Here is a 25,514-nt window from a genome sequence, read left to right on the forward strand (position 1 = left end):
CTAATTCAATTAATTTACTATTATAATTTTTTCTTTATAAGTACCTGTTTGGCTGCAGCAAGTAAGAATTTTGGTGCCTGTGTTCCATAAGCTCTTTATCAGTATCTCTGTGCACGCTGACAATGTGTGGTGACAAACTATTCTAGAAGCATTGAAAGTGAGTGGCTCAGGTTAGCGCGACGCCAGTGATGCCCGTTCGAATCTGGCATTGTCTGTAAGGAGTTTGTACATTCTCCTTGTGTCTGTGTGGGTTTTCCCTGGGGGTTCCTGTTTCCACTCACCGTTCAAAACGTACGGGGGATGGAGGTTAATTTGGGTGTAATTGAGGGGCACAGGTTTAAATTGCCAGAATCGGTTTCTGCTGCACTGTAAATTAAATTTTAAATTTTAAAAAGTGATGCTGTGGTTACTTGAAGTGCTCAAAGGAGAGAACTTGCATTTTTGTAACTTTCTATGTGTGCTCAGAAAGACTGAGTGTCTTACGGGCGATGAAATATTTTCTTTGGGCTCAAGTTCTCTGTACCATCTTGGTGGTCTTTCTTCATCTGAATGGCCATTACAGTAATGCTGTGCAAAGCCTGCCCATGGACCAGCGAGTGGCTCTGAGGCAGAAGAACACACAGATGATAGGGGTTTTTGGTGTCTCAATGGGAGGAACCCACGCAGGCTGCAGGCTTCTGGTGACTATGGTCAAGGGACTCGCACCAGGCTGCGGACTGCTCGAGACTGGCTAAAGAGGCACCGGGTATTGGAACCGGGATGCGAGAGAGTTCCGAGGATGCCGAAGACTTGCTGATCACGTTGGAGGTTTGGATCTGGAGTTCAGGTTGTTGATGGTTTGCACTAAAATCTGTATGGCTGTGTATCTGCAGGAGTGCTGGAGACGATTCCACAGACACTCAGTAACTCTGGATCTTTTGAATCTCTTTCTCTGGCTGTAAGGGGCGCCAGGCAATTTCTCCTGATGACGAATTTTTGTCTGCCTTCTGGTAGACTAAAAGCAATTTCATGTAATATCACATATTCTGATTTATTACATGGCAATAAAAGAATCTTGAATCACAAACATTATTTCTTCACCGGACAGCCCAAAATAAGGGTTGCGTGTCGGAGGTGGAAGGAGATGGCTAGAGAGCACATCAGATTTAGGCGCAAATGTTGGTGAGGGGCTGCTCTGAAGTCAGGTGGGAAGATGATCCTCTTGCCCACAAAAAAAGGCACCAGGCACACAACTGAAAAAGGGAAGTTAATTTGCAGAACTGCATCGTCTGAGTAAGTGGCTGCTGAGAATTGGCCATTAATGTCCTTTAACCCGTGTGCAATCCCAGCACAAAGAGTTCCCACCTTATTCTGGCCAGGAGGACTGTTGGGGATGCTCCCAAGAACATCTGGAATGCACTGCCAGGTGTGGTGGTAGAAGCTGGTAAAATAGGGACATTTAAAAGCCTCTTAGACTGGCACACGGATGTGAGAAAAATAGGGGGTTATGGGTGTGAGGTCAGGAAGGGTTAAATTGATGTGGAGTAGGTTTATAGAGGTCAGCACAACTGTGTGGTGAATGGCCTGAACTTTGCTGTAATGTTCTATCATCTAAGGCAGCTGGAATTAAAATTTGAAATATAAGCAAAAAGTGCTGGAAAAATCTCAGCAGGTCAGGCACCATCTATAGAGAAATATATTGATGAATTTTCACTGTTCTGATCAACCTTAATCATTAATTCTGTTTCTTTGTTCACAGATGGTTCCTGGCCTGCTGAGTGTTTCCAGCAGTTTCTGTTTCTCTTAGCTCAGATATCGTGTATCAGCAGTTTGTTAAGTTTCTTCAGATGCTTCTGACTGACAGCAGTGTAGGTGTGGGAGATGAAGAAGAAACGGTTGAGTAGACAAAGAGAGGGAACAGGTCATGGAACAAGATTAGCCGGAGCTGCAATCACAGGATTGGCTACTTTTTCTGTCTCTCATTGGCTTTCTCTCCAACCCCAAGGCTCAAACCCATTCCCCCTCCTCCCCAAGTGTGCCTTCACATTGCAGGGGTGTGTGGAGAAAGACCTAGTCCACGGCTCTACTGCATCAAAGCCCTCGCCCACAACCCACCATAGAAAGGAACGGGTAGCCCTGCTTGCCTCATAGCTCCAGGAACCCAAGTTTGATCCTGACCTTGGGCACGGTCTGTGTGGAGTTTGCACAGTCTCCCTGTGACCACGTGGGTTTCCTTTGGAGCTTCTGCATCCTCCCACTTTCCCAAGGATGAGCTGCCTGGGTAAACATCATCCCTTACTGGAGGTCAATGGCAATAACAGTCAAAGAGGAGTTGATAGGTTGGTAGGAGAGAATAAGTTTCAGGGCCGTAGGGGAATAAGGAGGGGTGAATAAGATTGATAGGATGATTCTATTTGGGATGTCCAAAGGGCCTTCATCTGTGCTGTAACAATGGGGTGGAATAAAAGGCATCTTCTGTTATTCTCAGTCCAAAGAAAAGCAGGTGGGAACATCACAATGGCAGAAGGTTTTTGAAGAATAGAGGAGCAAAAGAAGAAGATAATTTTATAAAGAGAGTTTGAGTAAATGCTCACCAACACTGTGCCTGCTGGTAGTGATGGGGTTCTTTTATTCATGTATTTCCATTTCTTATATCTCATGAAGTTGTGACAGAATTGTTTTGGGATGAAGGTGGAGTTAGCTCATCATAATTGGATGGCTTGAGTACTTTGCATTTTAGGAGGGCATATGCACAGCCCTTGTGAAACAGGTCACGGCGTGCATTGTAGTCTTATTACTTAGTTCGAAGTGCCCAAGGCAGGACTAATATCCTGGGGATCAGAGTTCAAATCCATCAAAAGAGTTGGAGAGTTTGAATTCCATTGATGAAATAGACGTGGAGTTTTTTTTAAATGGTGATGAGCTTGCCAAAAATGGCAGGATGTTATTAAAATATTGGTTCCTTTGTTGACTTTGGGGGAAGGTAAACTCTGCAGGTTGGCTTTGAAGTGGCAGAGATGGGCAATTAGATGAGAGGCCAGCCTTCACATTAACACCTGTATCCTGTGAATGAATGATCGGTTTGCAGGAACCTCAATTCTAAGACTGATATCTTGACTTGTGACAGACAGAAGATGGTGGTGGAGGGTAGTGGGGGGGGGGGGGGGGGGGTGGAAGGCAGGGGCCACCTAGTTGCACCTGGAGGTGAAGATGGCTCTGTGAGTCAATAGAATTATTTCATGGGGTGAAAATGTGGGCGTTGTGAAGAGAAGATGATTTTTCAGTCTTTCCTCTTTCACTGTGACCCCATAAATTTTCACAACTTTGCCCTCAGAATCTATTTCAAACAAAAGGAAAGAACTTACATAAGACCATAAGACATAGGAGCAGAAATAGGCTATTCTGCCCATCAAGTGATGGTTTTTCACTGTTCTGATCAACCTTAATCATTAATTCTGTTTCATTTTATCATGAACTCCACACTTAGCCCCACTGCCTGGGATTCTCCCCTTAATCTTTGATGTCCTATCAATCTCTGCCTTAAATACACACAATAACTTGGCCTCCACAACTGCCTTTGGCAATAAATTCTACAGATCCATTCATCTCTGGTGAAAGCAAATCTCCGCATCTCTGTACTAAGTGGACACCCTTTAATCCTGAAGTTTTGCCCTCTCGTCCGAGATTCTCCCATCACGGGAAACAACCCTTCCACATCTGCTCTATCCTTGCCTTTCAACATACAAAATGTTTCAACAAGATTCCGCCTCACCCTCCTAAATTCCAACAAGTCCAGGCCAGGAGCTGTCAAACGGTATTCATACAATGACCCTCGGAATAAAAGTGATTCATAAAAAATAGGAGCAGCAGTTGGCCATCTGGTGCATCGAGGAGGTCTGGTGCATCGATCTGGCTGTGGACTCAGCTCCAACTACCTGCCATTTCCCCATAATTCCCCGATGATGCAAAAAAAATCTATCTATGCTTTAAGTTTATTTGATGAGGCAGCCTCTACTGGTTCCTTAAACAGAGAATTCCATAGATTCACTACTCTCTAAGAAAAGCAGCTCCTCTTCATCTCCATTTTAAATGGACTCCCCTGGAATCTTAAGGTTATATCCCTTGATCCTTTGTTGAAGAATTGATTTTCATGAAACCTGTTTTACCTTAGAACAAATGTATTAAAAAAATGGTGGTGGGCGGGGTGGCTGCTAATTTTAATTCAAAGGCCAAGTGCTCTGTGACTCATTTGTTGTTGACATGGCTATGATGTCACTGGTGATGTCATGTCACCAAGCATCTCATAACAAAAGCATCCTAGTGATATTCTGCAGGGATTTGCTCCATGAGGCTTACTCTTTGTAATTTTTATGTATGACTTGGATGAAGAAGTGGAGAGGTGGGTCAATGTTTGCAAATAATACAAAGGTAGGAGGTGTGGATAGTATAGAAAGTTGTTGTAGTTTACAACGGGATGTAGCAAGATGCAGAGTTGGGCGGAGAAGTGGCAGATGGTGTTTAATCTGGATAAGTGTGAAGTGATGCATTTTCGAAGGTCAAACCTGAAAGCAGAGAACATGGTTAATGGCCAGATTCTTAGCAGGGCAGAGGAACAGAGAGATCCCTCAAGGTTATCACACTGGTTGATCGAGTAGTTAAGAAAGTCTATGGTGTGTTGGCTTCATTAAGTCGGGGATTGAGTTCAAGAGCTATACAGTAATGTTGCGACTCTTTAAATCTCTAGTTAGAACACCTTTGGAGTATTGTGTTCAGTTCTGATCACGTCATTACAGGAAGGATGTATATTCTTTGGAGAGAGTGCAGAGGAGATTTATCAGGATGTTGCCATATGAAGCATTGTCAACAAAGTTAGGGTGAGTAATGTGAGGTGACTTAATAAAGGTGTATAACATTACTAGGGGCTTATTTTTGCCGGGGTGACAATAATAAATACCAGATGACATATGTTTTAGGTGAGTGAAGGGAATTTTAGGGGAGGTATCATAGGCATTTTTTACAGAGAGAGTCATGGGTACCTAGAATCCCTTGTTGGGGTGGTGGTGGAGGCAGGTACAATAGAGACATACAAAAGGCTTCAACACGCACATGGATGGAAGAAAAATAAAAAGATATGGGGAAGAATTAGATTGTTGCGTGCCTTTGCTGCACCAAAGAATAAAAGCCTAGTTCTGTCAACCTTTCTTCAGAAGAAAAATTCTCCAATCCTGCCAAATACCTTATGCACCCTCTCTAAAGCAGCCATTCACAACAGGGACTGTACGGCCCTCCTGGGGGGGGGGGGGGCACAGCATATTTAAGTGGGGGCCATGGAATGAAATTGTAAAATACTTTTTATGGTTTTTGTGTCGACGTTAGGAGAGAAGTATGGAAGAAACCAACTAAACTTGTCTGCTTCACAAGGGAATTGGGCCCATAAACTCTGCGCAGTCATAAGGGGATTATAGCCAAATAAAGGTTAAGAATGGCTTCTCTTCCCAAATTTGTTCGAATACTGTGATGTTATTTCTTAAATTATATGTTATTTTTTCAGGCTGGCTGTCTTGGTGCCTGCCACATTGACAACCGCCAGTGGGCTAATATCGCCTCCAACCGTGCATCTTGGCGCCTCACAGTTCAGCGGGCAGCAACCTCCTTTGAAGAAGACCGCAGAGCCCACCTCACTGACAAAAGACAAAGGAGGAATAACCCAACACCCAACCCTAACCAACCAATTTTCCCTTGCAACCGCTGCAACCGTGCCTGCCACCTACGAGCCTGCAGCAGACGTGGACATACCCCTCCATACATCTTCGTCCGCGAAGCCAAGCCAAAGAAAAGAAGAAATGTTATTTTTTTCCAATGGAATACATTTATTCATTTCTATGTACCATTGCTGTATTCTCAAGCTATCTTCTGATTTCCAGGTTGACATAATACATTTTTTTGCTACAGCTAAGGCTATCATAATAAATCTTTTTTGTGCTCCATCCAAATCGAGTCCAAGTTCTTTACTTCTTATATTACTTAGAAGAAAGATCTCTGGATTTTTTGGTATGTTGCTTTTTGTGATTTTATTTAATACCTGGTTTAGATCTTACACCTAAAATGACAGAAGGAGAAGAAGACGAAATGAACTGACCCAGTATGTAAAAGTGAATGACACAAATTTCTTGTTTATTTTCATTGTGTGATGACATTGTTTAATGGGTTTAATGTACATTATAGATTGATCGTTGAGTGAGTGGGGAGGGGGGGTGAAGGAGGGAGGGAAGGGAGGTGGGAAAAGGGGAGAAAATGACACTGTGTATATTCAAGAGGGAAATATTTGTGTGTATTTTGGTCAGTATGGTTCACAGTGTGAAAAATAAAAAAATTTAAAAAAAGAATGGCTTCTCTAAAGCATCTGCATCCTTTCTGCACTGAGGTGACCAGAACTGAAGGCAGGGTTGTAGCATTGGTGGAGCTTTGTACGGCAGGGTGCAGGGGAAAGTATTGGGATACAGCACTAATGAAGGAGCCTCTCAAGCAGGAAATTTGTCGTTTCATGAGATGACCTGTTTCACAAGGGTTTGGATGTGTCTCCTCATGTTCCGGCCTTAGGTTGGACACTTTGTACCCGCGTGAAGCCAACAGGGAGTTGGGCGCTCCCTGGGGTGCCAGTCTTTAGAACTGCTTTATGTGGTCTCTTCTGTGGCCCTTCAATCAGGATAGGGGAAAATTGTCTCTCCTCATCCCTGGGCAGGTGTCTGGAAATGGTCAGAACCAAGACGCAGGCCGCTATCGCTGTCCCACCCACACTGAAGAGGACGGCGCCGACGAGCTTGCTGATCTCCAGCGCCTCGTTGTACTCGATGGCCCGCTTATCCACCACCAGAAAGTCATCTTCGCCGATGCCTTCCATCTTTCGGGGCACCAGGTAACCGGTGGTGACCGTTGCCATGCCGATGAGGAAGAGGATGGTCCCTGCTGACAGGCCCACCTGCAGGACAACAAAGGAAAATTTATCGATCTATCACCCGATCCCTGTCTTCCCTCAGAAAGGTTCCTGTCTCACTCGAAAATAGAGCAAGATAAAGGAAAAGTCAAAGTAAGGCAATATCTGCGGTTCATTGATCATTCAGGAATCTGATGGCAGTGGGGAAGAAGCTGTCCTTGTACCACTGAGTATGCGTCTTAGGCTCCTGTATCTTTGTCCCGATGGTAGCAGAGCAAAGAGGGCATGGCTTGTGTGCTAGGGGTTCTTGAGGACAAAGGCTGCTTTCTTAAGGATTCCTTCTTCTTTCCTTCATAGAATATCACAGCACAGGAACGTCTCTGTACCCTCTTAGAACATAGAATATTACATCATGGTACTGGCCCTTTGTCTGACCTACATAAACCTATTCAACAATCTAAACTTTCCCTACCTCACACCCATAACTCTCTATTTTTCCTGCATCCAAGGTATTTTAAAAGTCCCTCTTGTACCAGCCTCCCCCACCACCCTGGCAATGCAATCCAGGTACCCTCACCTTCTGCGAATATCCTTTGGTCCTTACCATAAAAAGATTCTGATGCTCTCCCTAGTCTCCATCCCTCTCACAATACCTCAAGAGCCAGGAAAGCGCCTACACTTCCTAAGGAGGTTGAAGAGAGCAAAGCTACCGGTCCCCATCGTGACAACCTTTCACAGGAGCACAATTGACAAGGGTGTCCTGTCTGGCTGTATCGTTGTGTGGGATGGTAGCTGCAAAGCATTGGACCGGACGTCAATACAGAGGATCATCAAAATGGCCGAGAAGATCACTAGGGTCTTCCTTTCCTCTATTGACATTTATCTAAGAATTAATGAGGCACCTTTCCATCTAGCACACGGTATCTTTGACCTGCTACCATCAGGAAGGACGTATAGGAGCATCAAAATCAGGACTGCCAGGCTGGGAAATGTCTTCTTCCTGCAGGCTGTGAGATTGATGAACAGGATTCTGTCACTACGAAAATCATCCCGAACATTTATATATATTTATTTTAGAATCAGAATCAAAATTTATTTGTTATGAACATGCCATGAAATTCATTGTTTTGTGACAGCGTCACAGTGCACACATTTTTATAAACCACCTTACAAAAATAAATAAAAATAGTGCAAGAAAAAGAAAAAGCCAAAGTGAGGCAGTGTCTGTGGTTCATTGTTCATTCAGGAATCTGATGGCAGAGGGGAAGAAGCTGAGAACTCGTCTTCAGGCTCCTGTACCTTTTTCTCAATGGTGGCAAAGAGAAGAGGGCATGGCCTGGGTGGAGGGGGTCTTTGAGGATAGAGGCTGCTTTCTTAAGGCACCGCCTCATGTATTTGTCCTTGATGGAGTGAAGATAGGTGTTTATGATGTTGTAGGCTGAGTTAACAACCCTCTGGAACTTTTTCTTGTCCTGAGCGTTGGCACCTCCATATCAAACAGTGATGCCACTAGCTAGAATGCTCTCCATGGTGCACCTGTAGAAGTTTTCGAGAGTCTTCAGTGACATACAAATCTCTTCAAACTCCACAAACAAGCCTCAAAAAATATATTTAAAAAAATATATTTTAAAATATATATCTGTGATTATTATGTGCTGTGCATTATGTGTGTCTTTGTATTGCACTGTAGTCTGGAAAAATGCTGTTTCTTCTGGATGTTTATGTACAGGTCAGATTATAATAAATTTGAACTTGAACTTCTATAATTCCAGCAGTGGTTGATCATGAATAGATTTCCAGAGGAAGCTATGACTGCAAATGTGAGTCTTTCTGTAATTGAGAGTGAAGTGACTCAAAGAGAATCAGGGAAAATTATGAACTACTGATTCTATAACATTACTGTACCTATCACCTATGTGAAAGCAACTTTACAGTATAGCCCAGATTGTTCTGATACACATCAGAACACCAGAGACAAGATGTAATGGTGTTGCTCTTAGAACATAGAACACAAAACATTACAGCATAGACCCTTCAGCCCACAATGTTGTGCTTACCTATGTAAATCTACTCCGAAACAATCTAATCCTTCTCTCCCTCACACCCATAACCCTTTACTTTTATAACAAAAGAAAGGTGGAACCAATCCATTGTGGCAGCTGTGTCTTTCATCTTTGGCACCAGTTTATTAGTTCTGCCTTGTCAATTCATCAATCATCAGGTGACTAGTCTTGGCCAAGTGCAACTTGAGAACGAGTGTTGAATAACAACATAAATCCTTGAACATAAAGCTCAGCCCTGACACCACATGGCATGGAAGCAAACCTACATTTCCATAGCAATTCCTTCCTCCTTTACAGAATTTCTGGCATCAGTTTGAGGTCAGTGAAACACATCTTGATGTGAAGTCACCATTGGACCAGTGGATTAGTGAAAATGACACAAAACCCCAAAATAACTCAACATGAAAGTCAAGTAAACTGCAGATGCGAGAAATCTTAAATGAATTCTGGAAAAAACTTGGCGACTCAGGCAGCATCTGTGGAAAGATAAGTTATTAACATTTCATTTCTATGGAGATCTGAACTATTAACTGTTCCTCCGTCCTGACTCAGTGTTTCTCTTTTGCAACTCCATCATTCCACTTTGAACAAGGTCTGACCACAGCCACTAGAGTGTTTACCTCTCGATGCCCCTCTTCAATATTTTGTGCCCTGAGAGGATGGAGATGGCCTCCCTCCTGAGGAGTAAAACACAAAAGTCTGCAGATGCTGTGATTACAGTCAAAACAGAAATGCTGGAGGAACTCAGCAGGTCTCGCAGTGTCCACAGGAGGTAAAGAAATATTACCAACGATTCGGGCCTGAACCCTTCCTCAAGGTAATACGTTGGTAATATATCTTTACCTCATATGGACATTGCAAATCCAGCTGAGTTCCTCTAGCATTTTTGTGCCTTCCTCCTGAACCTTGTTCCAAAGAGCGCAGAGATCCAACTTGCAGGAACATCTTCTTTGGCCCAATGAGAATCTGTTGGTGTATGTGGCTGTACTGCAGCCCCGTCTCCTTCATTCTATCCCATTAACGGATCGTTCCACATGAGCTAAGAATGTGAACTTCCAGATTCAACGACATCCTCTTTCCTGCTGTTATCAGACTCTTAAATGGACCTCACACTGCCAAAAGGTAATGCCCCTGCACTCATTTTCTCTATCCCCTGCACTCTGACTTTGTACCCTTCACTCTGCACTACTCCCTGCTCATTTGTTTTACAATTGCACTGTCTGCTGCACTGAGGTATGGGCTGACTTGCTTTGATAGCACATCAAATACAGCTTAACAGTGCATCTGTCAATTCATATATAATTCACCAATTTAAAAAAATCCCAAATGCCTTTATGAAAATCTCTCATTCGACCTCTGAGGGATATGTTTTCTCCTCCCTCCCTCTCTTATTCCAGCCTCTTGGTTGTCTCTGAATATGATAACTTCATCTCTTATAGCTGTGGTAACAAGGCACAAAATTCCTCCCCAAGCCACTTTACTATTTTATACCTAGCTCCTTCACAAGGCATTTCATCTCCTGCATCCAGTTGCTTTGTGTCGTGACCCAATTATTGGATCATAACTTATTTGATTTGATGAATGACTATAGGTTGGTTTACAGGTGCAACGGGTAATGAATAGGTAATCAGATCGCCAAGGATCTGTCCTGAAGCCACCATGTCGATGCAATCACAAAGAATGCTCACCAGTGGCTATACTTTGAGAGATGTTTGAGGAGATTTGGCACGTCCCCGAAAGCTCTTGTAAGCTTCTACAGGTGTAGAATGGAGAGCATTCAGGCTGATGGCATCACTGTCTGGAATGGAGGTGCCAATGCTCAGAAAAAGAAAAAAACTCCAGATGGTTGTTAACTTGGCATGTGACATCAATGGCACCAGACTTCACTCCATTAGGGACATCTATAAGAGGCGGTGACTTAAGAAAGCAGCCCCTATTCTCAAGGACCCCCACCACTCAGGCCATGCCCTTTTCACTCTGCTACCATCAAGAAAAAGGTACAGAAGCCTAAGAATGAGTGCTCAGTGTCACAAAGATAACCTCTTCCCTACTGCCATTAGATTCCTGGATGATCAATGAACCAAAGACTTTGACTTTTTGTGTACTATTTTTATTTATTTTTGTAAGGTGGTTTATATAAACATTTGCACTGTAATTCTTCCACAAAACAAGTGCCAAGTATTGTTCATGACAATAAATTCTGATTCTAAGACAAAAAGGATGTTGGCCCTTCATTGCTAGAGGGGTTGAATTTAAGAGCAGCAAGGTTCTGCTACCATTGTACCAAGTACCAGTGGGGCAGCACCTGAAGCATTGCATGTAGTTCTGGTCTCCTTACTCGAAAAAGGATCTTAGTGGCTTTGGAGATAGTGCAGAGGAAGTTCACCAGATTGATTCCAGAGATGAGAGGGTTAGCTTATGAACGGAGATTGAATCAACTTGGGGTGTACTTGCTAGAATTCAGAAGAATAAGAATGAAGCTTATAGAAACAGTTACAATTATGAGAGGGATTGATAAGAGGCAGTGGGTCTGAACTAGAGAACATTGCTTCAAGATTCAAGGGAGTAGATATGGGACAGAGATGAGGAGGAACTGCTTCTCCCAGGAGTGAATCTGTAGAATTCTCTGCCCAAGGAAGCAGTACAGGCTGTCTCATCATATATATTTAAGACACAGATAGATAGATTTTTGGGTCATAGAAGAAATAAGAGTTGTGGAGTAACAGCAGGTAAGTGGGAGCAAAGTCCAAGGCCAGATCAGCCACGATCTTATTGAATGGAGGAGCAGGCTTGATGGGCCGATTGGCTGACTCCTGCTCTGAATTCATATGATCGCATCAATTGATTGATTACACATCTGTGGAACACCAAAGACATTATGAAAAGGCAATGTTTTATATGTATGGATGACTCATTCCAACCCTTTTTTATTAACAGGAACAATGCTGATTTTAATTCGACAAGAGTAGAATCTATCCAGTGATATGGAGTCATCAGAAAACATGTGCATCTGCATCTGGGGCTGTTTGTGAATTCATTTTTTCCTGTTAAACCCTGGCACTTATAGATCTACTGACAGCTGCATCTGTCCTTCAACAGTCTGCTGTTTGCTTCACAGTCAAAGGTGACCACAGTCCTATTGGTTCCCTTCCCAACAACAGCCTAACAGCCTCACCATATCTTTCTCATGCCAACTGCTCTTTATTTGATGCAGGCTGATGTAACCCATGACATAAGACCATAAGACATAGGAGCAGAAATAAGTTATTCAGCCCATCGAGACTACCCTGCCATTCAATTGTGAGCTAATCCATTTTCCCACTCAGCCCCCAATGCTTGGCTTTCTCCCCATAACCTTTGATGCCCTGGCTAATCAATAACTTATCAATTTCTGTCTTAAATACACCAAATGACCTGGCCTTTTGTGGCAACAAATTTCACAGATTTACCACCTCTGTAACACCAGGTGCTGTAGGTTCCTGTGAGGGACGCTGGACAAAGGGGTCGACAAAAGTTAAAGAATTTCATGTACATTACATTCTAAATGTAGTATTATGTGACAATAATGGAACCTTTACATTTACCTTTTCTGGCAGGTGCCCTTCAATCCTGAAGTTGTGCCCTCTTGTCCTAGACTCTCCCACCATGTGAAACAACCTTTCTACGTCTGCTCTGTCCACGCTTTTCAACATTCAAAATGTTTCATTGAGGTCCCCCTTATTCTCCTAAATTCCAGGGCAAGAGCTGTCAAATGCTCCTCATATGATAACCCTTTCATTCCCAGAATCATCCTAGGGTAATGTGATAAGTATTTCATCACATAAAATAAAAAGAATATTCAATGCAGGGCCATACCTGAGATTCAGGCATTGTTCTTCTTGGCTATGTTGGGATTAGTTCTGGTCCTGCACTTTGGATTCAGCGCCACACCACAATGTTTACCTGAGCAGGCTTGATTCATGGAGAAACCAGGAACAGTTATTGCTGGTGCTATAAGGAATGTGTCAGAAAATCAGGTTTGCCATATCAGTCAGGTTACAGCAACCCCATTAAAGATGGAATCAGCCAGGGTTTTGCAAATGCTGAAGGATTGTAATGCTCTCCTCCTGATCCTCAACTAATTGCAACGGAACCAAGGGACCAGAGGGGAACATCACAATGTACTTGGCACTTGTTTAATTTCACTGAGCTGAACGAAATTGCTGTATAATCGTCAACAATCAGTCTCACACTGGGATTCACACTGCTTCAGGCACACTCGCCAACAGTCTCTCTCTCTCTCTCTCTCTCTCTCTTTCCTGCTCTCTCTCTGTCTGCCTCCCACTCTCTCCAACTCTGTCTCCGTCTCTCCTCACTCACTCTCTCTCTCGCAGACACACACACCCTACGCACACACACACACACACACACACACACACACACACACACGCACACAAATTCTCATCAGTACACACACCACCATAGTTGGTAACTTCGTGGCCTGGCACATCCCTCAGTGTAACAGTTCACCACCACCATTTTTAGTGGTGGTAAGGAATAATTTTGGAATCTAGGACAAAATCAAATGGTTAGAGGGTCCCAGCAGATCAGGGAGCATCCAGGGAATAAAATTGTCAGTTGATGTTTTGGGTCAAGACCCTGCAACAGGACATGAAAATTAATACATCGTAAAAAATACAGTGACGTCACAAATTCACCTTCATGTACACTCACATATTCTCACATTCATAATCCAACAAAGCCATACCAAAACACACTTCCTCATGTACTCCCAGAGATGAAACACAAAATTGTGCAGTACCCTAACCCTAACCCACCTCACTGACAAAAGGCAAAGGAGGAAAAACCTAACACCCAACCCCAACCAACCAATTTTCCCCTGCAACCGCTGCAAACGTGTCTGCCTGTCCCGCATCGGACTTGTCAGCCACAAACGAGCCTGCAGCTGACGTGGACATTTACCCCCTCCATAAATCTTCGTCCACGAAGCCAAGCCAAAGAAAAGTAAAAACTCACCGAAATGCTGGATGAACCCAGCTGGTCTTTTCAGCGTCCATAGGAGACAAAGATATATTGCCGACATTTCAAGGAAGAAGGAGAATGAGCAAAAAACAGGAAATCTCAGAATACAGACAGTGCTGGCTGGGGGAAGGAGTCCAGACCAACAAACTTGCTCATTTTGCTTCTTCTTTGCTGGCAATATATTTTTGTCTCTTATGGATGCAGAAAGACCAGCTGAGTTCCTCCAGCATTGCAGGGTGATTTACTTCTAGTGATACACATGAACTCTCTCTCTCTCTCTCTCTCTCTCTCTCTCTCTCTCTCTCTCACTCTCTCTCTCTCTCTCTCTCTCTCGCTCTCTCTTCTATGCAGGATACAGATAAAGTATAATATTTCACTCTTGTGGCAAATTCTATCCCCAGCCTGAGAAACAACAGACTGATTTAATCAGAAATAACCTCCCCAATTTCTCTGAATGATGACCCTTTCCACAAATGTTAACCAGTGAAGATTCAGGGAAGACTAATTGAATTTCCATGTCAGCTTTCCGCTGCCTGAGTCAATTTGTCAGAGATGTGCTGTGGGCCATTAAATGATTAAATGCAAAGTTTCTACAGCATCCTCAAATGGGACTGGACGTGGGTTACAACAGATCCAGCACCAAGAAAGAATAATAAGTAGCAATTTGCATTTGTATAGCACCTTGCAATTGGCAAAACATTCCAAAGAGTTTTTCGGGAATGCTTTCAAGAACTGATGTCATGTCAGCCCAGGGAATGTAGAGACATAGTTTTATGGCACATAAACAGACCATTCAGCCCATCTTGTCCATGCTCACCAAGTTTTCTACTTAAACAACCCCTAGTTGTCTGCATTTGGCCCTCTTCCCTCTAAACATTTATTAGGGTATAGCAGTCAGCACAACGCTATTGCAGTACCAGCAACCGGGGTTCGAATCCTGCACTGTCTGTAAGGATTTTGTACATTCTCCCCATGAGTGCGTGGGTTTCCTCTGGGTGCTTCAGTTTCTATTTAAAACATATGGGGGGGGGGGTTTAGTTTAATTAAGTGTATTTGGGTGTCATGGACTCGTGGACTGAAAGGGCCTGGAACCGTGTTGAAATAAAAAAATATATATCCATAGACCTGTCTCAATATCTTTTAATGTTACAATTGTACCTCCCCCACCACTACTTCATCAAACAGGTTGTTCCATAAACCCACAACCCTCTGGGTGAAGAAAGTGCCTCTCAGATTTCTTCAATATTTCCCCTTTCACCTTAAGCCTCTCGTTTTAGATTTCTTTCTCTTTGGACACACCCTCTCATGATTTTTTATACACCTCTATAAGGTCCCCCCTAAGCTTCATACATTCTCTGAGTAAAGGAGGAGGATTCACTCATTTCCTTGCAAGCGAGGAAGTTTGATTCCTCCTTGATACATGTAGCAATGGCAGTTTTAAACACGCCATGTGCCAATGATCACAAGGTCACAAGATAAAGGAATAGAAGTAGGCCACTCGGCCCATTGAGTCTGTTCTGCAACTCTACCTTAAGATGAACTATATTCATGCCTAGTTCCAATCGCCAGCCCTTTCCCCATATCCGCTGATGCCCTGACCAATTCTTTTCTTTGGCTTGGCTTCGCGGACGAAGATTTATGGAGGGGGTAAAAGTCAACGTCAGCTGCAGGCTCGTTTGTGGCTGACCAGTCCGATGCGGGACAGGCAGATTAATCTCCCGTTTATCGAGAGATTGGGCCTCCACCGCTCTTGCAACAGCTCCAAGAAAAGTGCAGAGAACAAAACAAAGGACTCTACATCACCTTTGTTGACCTCACCAAAGCCTTCGACACCGTGAGCAGGAAAGGGCTTTGGCAAATACTAGAGCGCATCGGATGTCCCCCAAAGTTCCTCAACATGATTATCCAACTGCACGAAAACCAACAAGGTCGGGTCAGATACAGCAATGAGCTCTCTGAACCCTTCTCCATTAACAATGGCGTGAAGCAAGGCTGTGTTCTCGCACCAACCCTCTTTTCAATCTTCTTCAGCATGATGCTGAACCAAGCCATGAAAGACCCCAACAATGAAGACGCTGTTTACATCCGGTACCGCACGGATGGCAGTCTCTTCAATCTGAGGCGCCTGCAAGCTCACACCAAGACAAAAGAGAAACTTGTCCGTGAACTACTCTTTGCAGATGATGCCGCTTTAGTTGCCCATTCAGAGCCAGCTCTTCAGCGCTTGACGTCCTGCTTTGCGGAAACTGCCAAAATGTTTGGCCTGGAAGTCAGCCTGAAGAAAACTGAGGTCCTCCATCAGCCAGCTCCCCACCATGACTACCAGCCCCCCCACATCTCCATCGGGCACACAAAACTCAAAACGGTCAACCAGTTTACCTATCTCGGCTGCACCATTTCATCAGATGCAAGGATCGACAATGAGATAGACAACAGACTCGCCAAGGCAAATAGCGCCTTTGGAAGACTACACAAAAGAGTCTGGAAAAACAACCAACTGAAAAACCTCACAAAGATAAGCGTATACAGAGCCGTTGTCATACCCACACTCCTGTTCGGCTCCGAATCATGGGTCCTCTACCGGCACCACCTACGGCTCCTAGAACGCTTCCACCAGCGTTGTCTCCGCTCCATCCTCAACATCCATTCGAGCGCTTACACCCCTAACGTCGAAGTACTCGAGATGGCAGAGGTCGACAGCATCGAGTCCACGCTGCTGAAGATCCAGCTGCGCTGGATGGGTCACGTCTCCAGAATGGAGGACCATCGCCTTCCCAAGATCGTATTATATGGCGAGCTCTCCACTGGCCACCGTGACAGAGGTGCACCAAAGAAAAGGTACAAGGACTGCCTAAAGAAATCTCTTGGTGCCTGCCACATTGACCACCGCCAGTGGGCTGATAACGCCTCAAACCGTGCATCTTGGCGCCTCACAGTTTGGCGGGCAGCAACCTCCTTTGAAGAAGACCGCAGAGCCCACCTCACTGACAAAAGGCAAAGGAGGAAAAACCCAACACCCAACCCCAACCAACCAATTTTCCCTTGCAACCGCTGCAATCGTGTCTGCCTGTCCCGCATCGGACTTGTGAGCCACAAACGAGCCTGCAGCTGACGTGGACTTTTTACCCCCTCCATAAATCTTCGTCCGCGAAGCCAAGCCAAAGATCGAGAGATTGGGCCTCCACCGCTCTTGCAACAGTGAATTTCACAAATCCATGACTATCTGACTAAAGAAGTTTTTCCTCATCTCTGTTTTAAATGGATAACTAATTTTAAGACTGTGCCTCCTTGATTCACCCACCAAGGAGAACATCTTATCTGCATCAACTCTGTCAAAATCTTTCAAAATTCCTCACTCATTCTTCTATACTCCAATGAATACAATCCAAGAGCTGACAAAAGTTCCTCATATGTTAGCCCTTGCATTCCAGGAATCTCCTCTACACCCTCTCCAACAACATCACATCCTTTTTAAGATAGGAGGCCCAAAACTGCACACAGTTCTCCACAGGAAGTAAAGGGTTGCCTCAAGCTCAAGATAAAGATTCCTTTTATTGTTATGCAATAAGACATGAAATAAAATATACATGGAATTTCCTTTTCCCTGTCCTAAGGCAAATAAAGAGTCGCCATGAGCATTGCCTGGAGCTCTTAACAATAGGAGAAAGAGAAGCAAAAGGGAGTCCCCCAGAGTTACTGAGGGTCTCAAAGATGCATGACTAAGGACTGATTACCGTTTACTCCCTTTGGATACTGGAAGGTCTGCCATTGTAAGATGTATGCTCACTGGTTGCAGCCTGTGGCCTGGTAGTTGGGTGAGCATTTCAGGCCCCTCGGGACCGTGCTGAAGTTTATGCGGTCTCAGTCATTTGCAGAAAGGCCTGAATGCTGTAGGCCTGGTCTGGAAGGATTACAGGTGTGCAAACATGGCCCACACATCAGCACAAGGCCCTGGGGCACAGACCCTGTGAATCCAGGTCAATCCAGCCCTGGCATTCACCTCCCCAACCAGGGAAAAGAAAGGAAAGAAAGAGGAAAGGAAAAAGAAATGAAAGAATGAAAAGTTAAAAGACAAAAATATAGCTAGATGGCTTTTTAGTTCAAATGAACATTTTGGGCCCCTCCCCAAAATGTTTCGAGCACCCATACTTTTACACGATAGTCTCTTTCCAGATCTGAATAATGCCTCAGGGAAGCAAAATTCTTAGGGATAAATAAATCTCTGCAACTTTTAATACTTGATCTATACCATTCCGTAAAAACTGCATCTATAACAGAAGGTGGAAAAATATGGTTATCTATAATGAGACTCACCAGGGAAAAATGATTACAACCAAAAAAATTTCCTAAATTGATTCCATATTCTTGGTCTATTCCTCATTACCTGATTATGAATCAGTTGAGAAGAAGATAGTGGTAAAGCAGTGTAGAGCACGTCAAAGACCATGTAGAGCGCGTCGAAAGAACCAAAGACTTGTTGATCCAAACCAAGGCTTTTATTAACTAAAAGACTGGAGCGTATCACAAGTAGGTCGACCAGTCCAGAATGACCTGGTCTGGCTAGGAGCAATCCTTTAAGATCTGCCAGTAGGTGGGGCTACACTCTCAGCCAATCACAGTCATCCTACACGACCATCTGTACATATGTACATATACACATTGGTGATAGAATTGTACTATCACAAGCAGAACCTAAAAGTTCCAACAATGATGTTTTCCAAGAAAAAATCAATTTAATTTCTATCCAAGTAGGGTGACTAATTAGTTGATCAAATTTTAATAGTAAAAGTAAATTATGTATATTAATAGCCCAATAATAAATTCAAAAATTTAGCAATGAAAGTCCTCCATTCCTCACTGTTTTCTGAAGATGGGTTTTATTTATTTGAGGCTGCTTTCCCTGCCATTTATATGAGGAAATAATCGAAGCTAATGTCTCAAAAAATGATTTGGGAATTATAATTCCTAAATATTGGAAATGGTCCTTAACTATCTTGAATGGAAATTTAGAATACATAGAAATAGGTCCCTTTAAAGGTAAGAGTTCACTTTTATATACATTTTCTTTATAATCTGAAAATTGTCCAAATTGAGCAAATATATTTAATATATACTGGCCTTTATAAATCAAAGCATAGACTATAGGAGCTGGGAGGTGATGTTGAGACTGTTCAAGGCATTGGTAAGGCCAAATATGGAATACTGCATGCAGTTCTGGTCCCCAAATTATAGGAAGGATATCAATAAGGTAGAGAGGATGCAGAGAAGATTTACTAAAACGTTGCCTGGATTGTACTATCTAGAATACAAAGAAAGATTGAGTAGACTGGGTCTTTATTCATTGGAGTGTAGAAGGTTAAGGGAGGATTTGATAGAGGTATTTAAAATTATGAGGGGGTTAGACAGAGTAGATGTGAATAGGCTCTTCCCCTTGAGGGTAGGTGAGATTGAAATGAGGGGTCATAAGTTAAGAGTTAGGAGGCAAAAGTTTAGAAGTAACATAAGAGGAAGCTTCTTCACTCAGAGAGTGGTGGCTGAGTGGAATGACCTTCCAGAAAAGGTGGTTGCAGCAGGGTCAATTCTGTCATTTAAGAGAAGGTTGGATGAGTGCATGGATATGAGGGGATTGAAAGGTTATGGACAGGGAGCAGGTAGATGGGACTAGTGGAGTTCACTTAAATCGGTGTGGACTAGAGGGGCCGAGATGGCCTGCTTTTGTACCGTAATTGTTATATGGTTAGGTATAGAAATCTCCAGATTTGAAATAAACAGCAATAAGTCATCTGCATAAAGAAATACTTTATGTTCATTTCCATGTCTGGTTATTCCCATAAATTCTCTATACTGTCGAAGAGCAGTTGCTAGAGGTTCTAATGCTGTCAAAAAGTAAGCGACTTAATGGGCATCCTTGACGTGTTCCCCTAAATAGCCTAAACATTTTTGATTGTTGTAAATTAGTATGGTTTGAAGCCATAGATCGTAAATATAATAATTTTATCTAATTGATAAAATCTGGACCTAAGTTAAATTTCTTTAAAGTAGCGAATAAACAGCTTAATTCTACCTGATCAAATGCTTTTTCAGCATCTATTGAAAATACACATTCCATCATATAGGTAGAAGGTAGATATATTGTATTCAGTACATGATATATATTATAATAAGAATAATGATTTTTAATAAAACCTGTTTGATCTGAATTAATAATTGTTGGTAAATATTTTTTAACCTATGAACTAACACTTCAGATAAAATCATATTAACATTAAGCAATGAAATAGGAATATAGGAGGCACATTCTGTTGCTTCTTTCCCTTTTGTCAAAATTAGAGAGATGCTTGCTTCATTAAAAGATGATGGAAGCATTCCTTCTTTAATTGAATCTTCAAACACCAAATTTATATATGGTACAAGAAAAGAGTTTATAAAATTCTACAGGGAGACCATCTGGTCCTGGAGATTTACCTGACTGTAAGGAAGAAATAGCAACAGAAATTTCTTCTTGAGAAATAGGAGCCTCCATCTTTAAATCTAAAATTTATGACATCAAAATGAAATTATTCTTAAACTCAGATTAGAATCTGAGATTAGAATAAAATTGTCTAAAAGTCTTATTAATTTTATATTGATCTATTGTCATTGTACCATCTCTTATCCAAATCTTTTTAATTTGCTTTCTCGCACCCATTCCTTTCAATTGACCAACAAGTAACTTACCAGTTTTTTCACCAAGAATATAGAAATGACTCTTGCTTCTCATTAAATGCTGTTCTATAGGATATGTGGAAAGAAGATCAAACTTAATTTCAAGTTCAACACGTCTTTTATATAGATCCGGATTTTTATTTTGAGAAAATAATGTATCAATTTGTTTCATCTGATTTATCAGTTCTAGTTTTTCTTTCTTAGCCTTTTTGTTAAATAAAAAATAATTTGGCCCCTCAAATAAGCTTTCATAGCATCCAAAATATCAAATTAGATATCGATAGGGAGGATTTGGTATTAAAAAAAATTGTATTTGTTGTTCCAAAAAATGTAAAAATTCTTTATCTGAAGGTAGAAAAGTATTAAATCTTAATTTTCTTTTTAAGGCAGGGATATCAGAAAAACAGGTGCATGATCAGAAATAACTATTGCTTGATGATCACAAGCTTGAGGTGATGCAATCAATTGATTATCTAATAAAAAATAAGAGAGGGTAGGAGGAGTACATGGATGTGAGAGGACTGGTGGGTTAAGGTTATGGAGAGGGAGCAGGTAGATGGGACTAGTGGAGTTCACTTAAATCGGTGCAGACTAGAGGAGCCATAATGGCCTGTTGCTGTACTGTAATTGTTATATCGTTTATTATTAGGATTTAAAAATCGCCATACATCTGATACACCGAAATTCGATTGAAAAGAATGAATTAAAGTTGCCAATTTAGAAAAAGCAGTAGCTCTAGCAGTGGAACAATCTAATCTGGTATCTAAGCAACAGTTAAAATCACCTCCTAAGATCAATGAATAATGATTTAAATCAGGTAAAGCGGCAAAAAATTCAGGGTGAAGAATCTATGGGATTCACGGACGACTGTGCCATCTTTAGTCTGCTATTGGGAAAAAAGTACATGAGCCTGAAGACAACCACTCAGCGGCACAAGGATAGCTTCGTTCCCTCTGCCATCAGATTCTTGAATGAATAATGAACCACAGACACTGCCTCACTTTGTCTTTTACTTGCACTAGTTTTTTTGGTAAGGTGGTTTGTACAGCGATGCTTCTGCAAAGTAACAAATTTTGTGACGCGTTCATGACAATAAATTCTGATTCTGATTCTGTGGAGGCCAGGTCATTGGGAAAATTTAAAGTGGAGGTTGAGAGGTTTTTGACTATTAAGGGTGTCAAGAGTTAGGAGATAAGGCAGAAGAACGAGGTTGAAAAGAAAAATACATCAGCCATTACTTGAATGCAGAGCAGACTTGATGGGCTGAATGGCCTAATCTATTCTTATATCTTGTGGACTTGTGGGGGTTGACGAGTTCAGTTTTACTGACCTGAGCACACTAAAGTAGCTACTGCTACTTTGGATTTAAACTTAACTTGCTTGGTTGGTGCAATGCTCTTACAGTGCCAACGACCTGGGATCAAATTTGACACTGTCTATAAGGAGTATGTACATTCTCCACATGACCTGTGTAAGGAATGGGTAAATAAAATAAAATTATATTAATATGAAATGCTGCGGTTTTCATGATTCATCTTGTTACTTGCAGATTTCTGTGAAGTTTTTCTTTGTGGCTCCAGAATGGTGCATGGCGGGTTTTTGCGAACTGCTCTTCGCCTTGTCTCTTGACGGTAAACATTTTAATCCTACCTTCCATAGGGCAGAGCGCCAGTTCCTGGGTGAGCGCTGCATCCGCAGCCCGACTGCTTCCTCGTCCTCATCCTCTAGAACCGAGCCGGTGCAGTCCTCGTAGAACAGGTGGAGGTAGGAACGCACCCCGTAGCGCTGCTCCTCCCCTGTGTGGGCCCGACTGCACAGGTCTGCACAGCCTGCCATGGGGATCCTGCAAAACAAGCATGCTACAATGACTTTGCTTCACAGGAAGTCCCAAACTCACCACCCACTCAACTCCTCCTGCCCATAGATGCTGCACTGTGTGCAGTTTACTCCATCATTTACTCCACTCACCCATTAACTGTACAAAGGAAGAGCAGAGAATTCCTCCCGGGTGATCACCAACACTCATCCAGCTTCTGGTAGACACTAGAAGATCTACTGAATTTCTCCAGCACTTTTGTGCATCAGCTGATCAGGTGCATAGTTTCTGCACAGAGTGTGGAATTGGCTCCATCGTTGATTCAACCAGCCTATTCAAATGTACAAGAAAAGGCACGAGAGAATTCCTCCCTTATCGTCAAAGGGAATGCTTAGAACTGCTAATCTAAACAGACCTCCACTGTGCAGGGTGGTGTTGGGGTTTGAGCTGTAAGCACTGAGTGGTGGGGGTTGAGTTTTGGAATTTGAGGTGTCGGGGTGGGTTTGCAAAGCTGAGAGGTTGAGGTGTTGGAATTTAAGTTGTGGACTAAAGTGTTGTGATTGAAATATGGGGGGTGAATTTTGCTGGGTTGAGATCTGTGATGAGGTACTGGGCTGTGAGGCTTGTGGATCTTTGGGTGTGGGGTTTTGAGAGGTAAATGTGGATGCCTTAGAGTATTGGGGTTGTTGAAGTGTTGGAGTGGGATGTTGATGGTTTCAGAGGATGGAGGGGTGGAGATGTTAAAGGATGTGGTAGGAGGTTTAGGTGCTGAGGATTGGCATGTTCTACTTTGAGGGTTAGAATTTGAAGTTTTTGGAATTGGGTTGGTGTTGGTTGTTTGAAGGGATGAGGTTGGAGTTTTGGGGGGTTGGAGCATAAAATATTGTGTTGATGGGGCTCGAAGAGTTGTGGTATTATGATGGTTTGAGGTGTTAGAAATTGAAATATAGAAGTCTGTATGGTTCAAGATGTGGTGGATTGAGGTGATGAGGTGATGGGGTTAAATGATGGTTTAAAGTGTGAGAGTTGAAGTGTTGGAGGTTTGATGTTGAGTTTGGAAGTGTTAGAGGTTTGTGGTGTGATTGGAGGTGTGGGGGTGGAAGTGTGTGTTAGTAGTTGGGATTGAGGTGTGGATGGAGGTGTGGGGGGGGGGGGGTGAGGTTCTCCTTTGGTATTTACTATCGTTGCCCCAGGAAAATAATGCTGGCTGTCCACCCTACCTATGCCCCTCATAATCTTGTAGACCTCCATTAAGTCACCTTTCAACTGTCGTTCCTCTGAAGAAAAAAGCCCTTGCTCTGTCAGCCTTGTTTCATAAGACAAGCCCTCCAATCCAGGCAACATCCTGGTAAATCCCCATTGCACCCTCTCCAAAGCGTCTACATCCTTCCTGTAATGAAGTGATTAGAACTGAACACAATATTCCACATATGCTGTAGAATCTTTTACACCATTAGCCAGGGCAGTTATAGTTACACTTTAACCCTTTCTCCAAAGATACGGTTAGTGGCCCAGCTAGCATTGCAGTTAGTGCAATCCTGTTACAGCACCAACAACCTGGGTTCAAATCCTGCACTGTCTATAAGGAGTTTGTATGCTCTCCCCCCTGTCTGCGTGGGTTTTCTCTTGGTGCTCCGGTTTCCTTGCACCCTTCAAAACCTATGGAGTTTCCAGGTTAATTGGGGTATTTGAGCTCACGGACTAATGTCACTTCATTTATGTGGTAAGTTTCTGTACATTGCCTAGAATGAGACACGTCTATCGGAGGTGAGAGGGCTACTAACTGAGTCTTCAGTCAAGTCTCAATTCCAACTGGCACAGAAAGACCAGTCTTCAGGGAGCAGTAGGCATGATTCAGCTGACTGTTGTTTCAGAGCATGTGTGAGTCAGCTTCGAATGGTTATGAACAAAGCCTGGGGTGAGACCAATGGGAATTACATTGTGTTGAAGCAAGGTGCAATCACTTAATGAATTCCCATTGAATCCATGTACAGTATCACCTTGACCCAGATTTTAAAAGAGGTTACCGTTTTATAATTAATTTTTGCAGCGGGGACAAGCAGTCAGACGTGTGACACACATCAAGAGTTATTTTAACTGGGGCTTGCCATGCTGAGTTAATGTCATTTTAAACAGAAACATGATGCAGGCAAGGTGGTCGTGGAAATCTAGTGTACTTTTGTCTTGTTCATCTTCATTCACAGAAGATGCCATTGCTTCCAAGAATATTAAGTCCTGATAAAGAACCTGAAATGTTGAATGAAACACGAAAGCTGCAGATGCTGTGATTGTAGTAAAAGCACAAAAATGCTGGAGGAGCTCAGCAAGCCTCGCAACGTCCATGGGAGGTAAAGATAACTAGCCAAAGTTTTGGACCTAGTCTTTCTTCAAGGTTTCCTTTTCAATTCCCCGCTCCACTCCCTTGCCGACATGTCTATCTGTGATCTCATGCATTGCCAGACTACTCACAAATTGGAGGAACAACACTTCATATTCTGTTTGGGCACCCCCTGCCAATCTATCCCTTTGTCTTCTTTCCTCCAGCTCTGTTTCTTCCTCTCTCTCCTTTCCCCAAGCTCTGCATTCACGGAGCCAACCCTCCCCCACGCAGACAAGGAGGAGAACATACAAGCTCCTTTCCTCTCTCCTGTCCTCCTATCCATATCCCATTAACACCTTCTGTCTCCTTCCCCTTTCTTTCCTTTCTCCCCAGCCTTTTAATTAAGGCACCTGCCAGCTTTTTATTCACACCTTTAAGAAGAGCTCAGGCCCGAAATGTCAGTTATATGTCTTTACTTCCTATGCCGAGACCTGCTGAGTTCCTCCCTTATTTCTGTGGTTTAACTGAAATATTGATGAACCGTTTCTACCCACAGATGCTGGATGTCTTGCTGAGTTCCTCTGGCAATTCTTTATCTACTCAAGATTGTAGCATCTGGAGCTTTTCCATTTCACAATGGATAGGCCAAGCCAAACATGTTAATTTCACCTGAAA

General features: G+C 42.9%; 1 protein-coding gene across 1 annotated transcript in view; it reads right to left on the reverse strand.

The window, feature by feature from the left end:
* Window positions 1-1,047: 1,047 nt before the first annotated feature.
* Window positions 1,048-25,514, reverse strand: part of LOC138735847 (neurensin-1-like) — a 36,531-nt gene continuing 12,064 nt past the window's right edge. The window contains exons 2-3 of the mRNA XM_069884352.1: window positions 22,354-22,546; window positions 1,048-6,958 (exon numbers count right to left, since the gene is read on the reverse strand). Of these exons, the coding sequence (XP_069740453.1) occupies window positions 6,563-6,958; window positions 22,354-22,539 (582 nt within the window). The 5' untranslated portion in view covers window positions 22,540-22,546 and the 3' untranslated portion in view covers window positions 1,048-6,562. The remainder of the gene's footprint in view (window positions 6,959-22,353; window positions 22,547-25,514) is intronic.

This window comes from Narcine bancroftii, chromosome 6, assembly GCF_036971445.1.
Source record: "Narcine bancroftii isolate sNarBan1 chromosome 6, sNarBan1.hap1, whole genome shotgun sequence".
NCBI classification, from domain to species: domain Eukaryota; kingdom Metazoa; phylum Chordata; class Chondrichthyes; order Torpediniformes; family Narcinidae; genus Narcine; species Narcine bancroftii.